Genomic DNA, 5,948 nt, shown 5'->3' with positions numbered 1-5,948 from the left:
TTGAGGCTGAGGCTGCAGGTTGATAATTATCTTAAGTCCCTATTAATTTCATATCAAGATGCAGTGTGGAGTTATTCAGCTCATTAATGGGCGGCGGAGGCCTCCGTTTGCTCCGGATCCTCCTGTACACATAGTGGCCTCTCTTTGTCGCCGCCTGGTGGTCAAACTCTGCATGTTTCTAATGCTGGAGAAACCCAGACCATGAAGAGTCCTCTGCACTGATTCACGCTGTTAGATAAAAAATAAAAAACTCACTTTTCTGACAATAAACTCACTTTAACGTTTCAAAATATTCTACAAAACAATACAGATTTAATTTAGTAGTTGTAAGCATTAAAGAAGATACTATATTGTGGGGGGGATTGTGAAATTAAAAATAACATTTGCAATTGAATTTTCTCAAGAAAACATAAAGACACAAAAAAGTGATCATTTATGCACATGGTATAATTAAAATATAAAAAAGTTGATAATTTTAGCCTGCTGATCTATAGTGTGTTGGTTATTCAAAACGTTTGATTTATTAATGATAGCTCAATATTTTTAATTTCTGGAAAAGCTTTACAAATGTAAAGAAATCAACCGACAAAAAGAGTTAAAGTCAAAACATATATATTTTTTATCGGCTATGCAAGAAAACTACAGTATGCTATAGAATAATACAGTAGTCTAATCATTTATTTACTATTCGTTGCATGCAAAAACTAACAGAATCAAATGGAGAAAAACGGAGCATTGCGTTTATTAATTGATACAATATTTGAATACGTGCAATTTAAAAAAAAAACAACAACAATAAACTATGAACAAACCTACTAATCCGGGATACAATCTTCATCCGTTTTACATCAATAATCAGCACCAGCGTCCTCGTCAACCTGCTGAGGAGGAGGAGGAAGAAGAAGAATAAAAATAGAACAATAATAATAATAATAATAATAATAATAATAATAATAATAATAGTAAGCTAGCCTCGCTGCATGATTCATCCTCAAATTCCGGAAAAGTGCGGAGGCTGATGTGAAGACGAAAAATCAATCTGCAAAAAATGTTACGTCCGCAAAGAAAAAAAACCTCTGTGGAGCACGAGCGTGTGTTCACCTTCTCTGAGAGAAGTGGCATTCCCCCTGAAAACACACACACACACACACACACACACACACACACACACACACACACACACACACACACACACACACACACACACACATGATCCAGAGAGTCTGCATACATAGACAGCCTCTGTCAGATGCACTTTCTCCTCCATATCCCACAAATCCACGTCGGGGGAAAAAGTGCTGAATTTCCTACTACCTTTGAACGCTCATTAGCACCTCATAATTACTTTACTAATTAAGATGACATGGTTATTAACAAGATGCGCTGTCATGACAGTCACCAGCACTTCTCCTCGTGCCTAAATCTGGCGACCTCGCGGCTCTGAGGATGTATCCAGAGAGGTAGACGATAACCGTGACACCACGAGCGCTCAGCATGAAGCATGGACGGATTTTTACATTACAAATAAATAAAAAAATGAAAATGATTTTTCAATACAAAACCTCATCTGAAATTTGGCTAAATTAGAGTTATATAATTTAGCCTTTTTGAACTGTTACTTACATCTTACTTTAGAAAGTTTAACACGTTGGGTAGTAAAAAGATCAAATATTTTGATTATATTATGAGGGAAAAAATGTATTTATAATTTATCCTACCATATAGTGCTGAACAGCCACCGGTGAGTTTAGCCTTTTAGTTCTATTTAACCAAATGATTCATAGCTTTTTTCTCTTTATTCTCCCTTACTTTGTCAGTATTTTCTACCTCAGCTCAGATATTTAATAGAAAACTATTTACAGCATGGCCTTAAAGCACATGCCTGTTTTTTCCCCCAGCTTTTAAAAAAGAGCTTTTCCACAATTAAACTCAATTCAATGGTTGGCTTGAACTGTCTCGATAAAGAAACAACTCCCTGATTGGTGAGCTGCCGGAGCCGGTCAGAATGTGAGCCAATGGCAGCACAGGAAGGTGGAGAGGAGGTGGGGGGGAGAGAGGAGAGAAAAGGCGTCGAGTGTTTATTATAAAGGAGAAAATATTAATTCCCCCTCGCCGTGGGCCGTGACGTCAGTATAGGAAGTCATTGTAGAGCAACACTGGAGCGATTAGCAGCAAAAAGGGGGAGCCTGATGTCGAGGAGTCAGCCCTATGTATATCTCTCTATACGCCTCAACTTTTAACACAAAGTTCAATATCCAAACACAAAAAGCGACGTGGACTACGCAGACCCACACTTTGCTTTTCCGCATTTTCCCTGAATGTAACATCTTGGACCATACACCGGCTGCGTGAGCCGCTTTTAAACGTGGATTTTGTTTCTCTCTTGGGTTTATTTGTCAACTCTTTAATTGTTTTTCTACCTCCGAGTTAATTTTTCTGACTTTCTTGTGATCTGAGGAGAAGCGTGTCACTGTTGTTATGAAGGCTTCTTCTCTCCTTTCTTAACATGGAAGCATCCAGCGGGTCGAGTTTTGGGATAGACACTATTTTATCCGGCGCGTCAAACTCTGGTAACCCCGTGCTAATGAACGGAGACTTTCGGCTCAGCGACAGCAGGACAGCGGATTTCAGGAGCCAGGCGACCCCGTCACCATGCTCGGAGATAGACACTGTGGGAACGGCGCCCTCATCCCCCATCTCGGTCACCATGGAGCACTCCGCCGACTCGCATCTGGTCCAGGACAGCCTTCAGCATCACCACCACCTCCACAACCAGGCGCAGGGTTTGCCGCTGTCGCCGCAGCAGCCGCTCGCCGGGGCCGGCTGCGCCCCGAGGACTGCCACCTCCTCGTTTCTAATCAAAGACATTTTAGGGGACAGTAAACCACTGGCAGCCTGCGCACCTTACAGCACCAGTGTATCCTCACCACATCACACACCAAAACCAGAAAGTGCCACGGCTCCGGACGGCTTCAGGCCCAAGTTGGAACAAGATGAAAACAGAAGCAAGTTGGACAAAAGAGACGATATACACAGTGAAATGAAATGCAACGGTAAGAGCATTTATTTCAGATAATGATACTATTGCTAAAATAATAAGTTTAAATAAATGATTTAAGGTTTAAAAAATGTAGCCATTGAAACCAAATATTGAGCAGACTTTAACCCAAAAGAAGACTAATATAGAAAAGAATACAATAAAAAATAAATAAAACCAACATCATCATGTTATGTTTGATTCTTTGTCTAAATCTCAGCCTCCTTTATTAGTCTAATAGATGTGAAAACAGATGTAAGCCTGGTGATTTTCCCTGTGCGCGAGGCCTCCCTAGTGGGTCAATTAGAGAGATTATTGTTCTTCCTGGAGGGGGGATCATGGAGTACTGAAACACAGCTACAAATAGAGATGGATTGACATATTGATTTCTCGTTTTCTTAAGGAAAAGAAGCAAAAAAAAAAAAAAAAAATCTTCAAGTGACAAATTCACACATTTATTTGTATTGCTTCACTTCTGCAGCACACGTGTGAGCTAGAATAAGTCTACTGCGGGAGTTTGTGTAGTTTTTCTTTAGGCATGTGGGTGTTGTATTCGTGTCCTGTAGATATATATATATATAAAAAACTAGATTATTGACAGCATGTGAAGATATTTTCTAGCAGGCCTTATGACTAATCATGTTTGTGTTTTAGGGTCTTTAGAAGAGGGAGACCGAGAGATCTCGAGCAGCAGAGACAGTCCTCCGATGCGCACGAAAAAGCCTCGTAAAGCACGGACAGCTTTCACCGACCACCAACTCAACCAGCTGGAGAGGAGCTTCGAGCGACAGAAATACCTCAGCGTGCAGGACCGCATGGACCTGGCCGCGGCTCTCAACCTGACAGACACACAAGTCAAGACCTGGTACCAAAACAGACGGTAAGAAGCCTGAGACCCACCACTGACCGAGCCGTTCACTGCAGACACGACAAACTCACACACAGGCACAGACTGAACACACTAAAGGTCCAACACAGCAGCATGTTTTTATTTTTATAAAAAAAAATACTGATCTATGTCAGCAGCATTAACATGAACAGTAACATGCTGCCTGCATCATTTTAGAAGCAGCTTCTTATTAATGGACGCTGTGAAATTATTAAAGTCGCTACCAAAAGTAAGCCAGAACTTTTCTTCCTATTTTTATTGATTTATTTCAAGGCATTTTTTAAATTCTATTTTTTAAAGGCAATTCAATACGTATCTGAGGTGTGTTTTGACAAGGTTTTGATTTTTGCACTATATTTTTTTCTCCTTACAATTAGTATTCCATGTAAACTTTTTGTGTGTTTATATGTAAAGATGCAAAACTTGTATTTTTTTATTTTCATTTGTACCTTAAAAAAGAAAAAAATATTCCTCAACTTTATTTTCTGTTTCATTTAGACTCACTTGAGACTGAATATATGACGAATATAAAAGATATAATAAAAAAAAAAGTCATGGCTCGTTTATGTCATGTAGAAAAAAGGAAATCTGAAAATGTATTTTAGAGAAGAATTCTGCTTTAATTTTCAACAGCTCCACTTTCCATATTAAAACATTTAATTATTGCACGTGATTAATTTCGGTGTCACTTACAATCTTTCTTGCACCTCATGTTGTTAATGCACGTTGCTGACGATGCTCTTGAGTTTTTTAAAGAAAGCACTCGCAGTTCAAAAACCAGCCTGTGATTTGTGTATTTCAACTTTATGAAAATGAAGGAATCATTCAGTACTTCATTAAAGTGAATCTGTTTGAGAGAAGTCTGCTTTGAAGAGTTTGGGTTAAAGCACATCATCAGAAGATATCTCAGACTGTGCATATTTCTTATTTTGTCCTTAGCCTAATTAAACTCTAACGGTAAATTGGTGCGCGCGATAATTAGACCTCCGCGTGCCAATTAAAGGGGCGTTTGGGGAATTAACGCGAGAGCTCTGTGATTAAATAATTCATCTGTTGTATTTTGATCTGATATCCAGGACGAAGTGGAAGAGGCAAACGGCGGTGGGATTAGAGCTCCTGGCTGAAGCAGGAAACTACTCGGCCTTACAGAGAATGTTCCCGTCGCCATATTTCTACCACCCGAGCCTGCTTGGCACTGTGGACAGCACGACGGCAGCCGCGGCGGCCGCAGCCATGTACAGCAGTATGTACCGGACTCCTACTACACCGCATCCCGGCCTCCAGAGACCTCTGGTCCCGAGGGTGCTCATTCATGGCCTTGGGCCGGGGGGGCAACCGGCACTAAACCCCCTCTCTAACCCCATGGTCGGCACACCGCATCAGCGATAAAAGACGAAAAAAGACGAGCAAAGACGATGACCAGATACCTGGTTGAACACGTGATGTGAGTAACTGCATCGGATCCACATTGCAGGACTTTTTCTCTCCCCCCCTAAAGACACATTTAAAGACATTTTACAGAAGTAAAGGAGCTATTTAATATAGGCCCAGATAGCCTAAAAGCCCAGTCCTATAAAGACTGATTCTGTCCGGGCCGAGACAGACTCCAGGACTGCTCATGTCTGATTGTTTGTTTGTTTGTCTTTTGTACAAATACACTTACATTAGCAAATAAACTTATAAAGTTTATTAGATGGAGAAGAACGGAATGAATAAAGAAGCAATGATACTAATGCAATTGTTTAAACGTTTCTATTCAAACCCGAGTTGAAATTTCAGTTTTTACGCAAACTTTAGAAAGAGGCGTTGCAAAAACAACAAAAACAACAACAGGTTCATTTATGAAATGCTGAGTATTAATCGAAATCTGGTTATTCGATGATTCTCTTCATAAATAAATCAAAAATGTATTATATACAAACACTTCACAGCTTTCTGCATCCTTAATTTATTAAAAATATGCTTTACAATAAATACCTGTGTAGGTATTTGGACAGTTATCTATAATTGTAGTTGTGTCTA

General features: G+C 39.8%; 1 protein-coding gene across 2 annotated transcripts; it reads left to right on the top strand.

Moving 5' to 3' along the window:
- Positions 1-2,169: 2,169 nt before the first annotated feature.
- Positions 2,170-5,659, top strand: barhl2 (BarH-like homeobox 2). 2 transcript variants are annotated; one of them, XM_061030607.1, is made up of 3 exons: positions 2,170-3,053; positions 3,701-3,917; positions 5,003-5,659. In XM_061030607.1, exons 1-3 carry the CDS (start codon positions 2,507-2,509, stop codon positions 5,313-5,315), a joined length of 1,077 nt encoding a protein of 358 aa, XP_060886590.1. In that variant the 5' UTR covers positions 2,170-2,506; the 3' UTR covers positions 5,316-5,659. The 2 variants fall into 2 exon arrangements, with proteins under 2 accessions (XP_060886590.1, XP_060886589.1); XM_061030606.1 differs by having other exon boundaries at positions 2,172-3,053; positions 3,692-3,917.
- Positions 5,660-5,948: the final 289 nt, after the last annotated feature.

The sequence above is a fragment of the Labrus mixtus genome, chromosome 3, assembly GCF_963584025.1.
Source record: "Labrus mixtus chromosome 3, fLabMix1.1, whole genome shotgun sequence".
NCBI lineage: Eukaryota > Metazoa > Chordata > Actinopteri > Labriformes > Labridae > Labrus > Labrus mixtus.
Note: the sequence above shows the minus strand (reverse complement) of the source record. Positions and strands in the feature narration are given on the sequence as shown.

Excerpts from the sequence above, each read along its gene's own strand:
- barhl2 (XM_061030606.1), top strand. The coding sequence starts at position 2,507 with ATGGAAGCATCCAGCGGGTCGAGTTTTGGGATAGACACTATTTTATCC. Across the intron at positions 3,054-3,691 it reads CAGTGAAATGAAATGCAACG|GGTCTTTAGAAGAGGGAGAC; the intron begins GTAAGAGCATTT and ends TTTGTGTTTTAG. Across the intron at positions 3,918-5,002 it reads ACCTGGTACCAAAACAGACG|GACGAAGTGGAAGAGGCAAA; the intron begins GTAAGAAGCCTG and ends TCTGATATCCAG.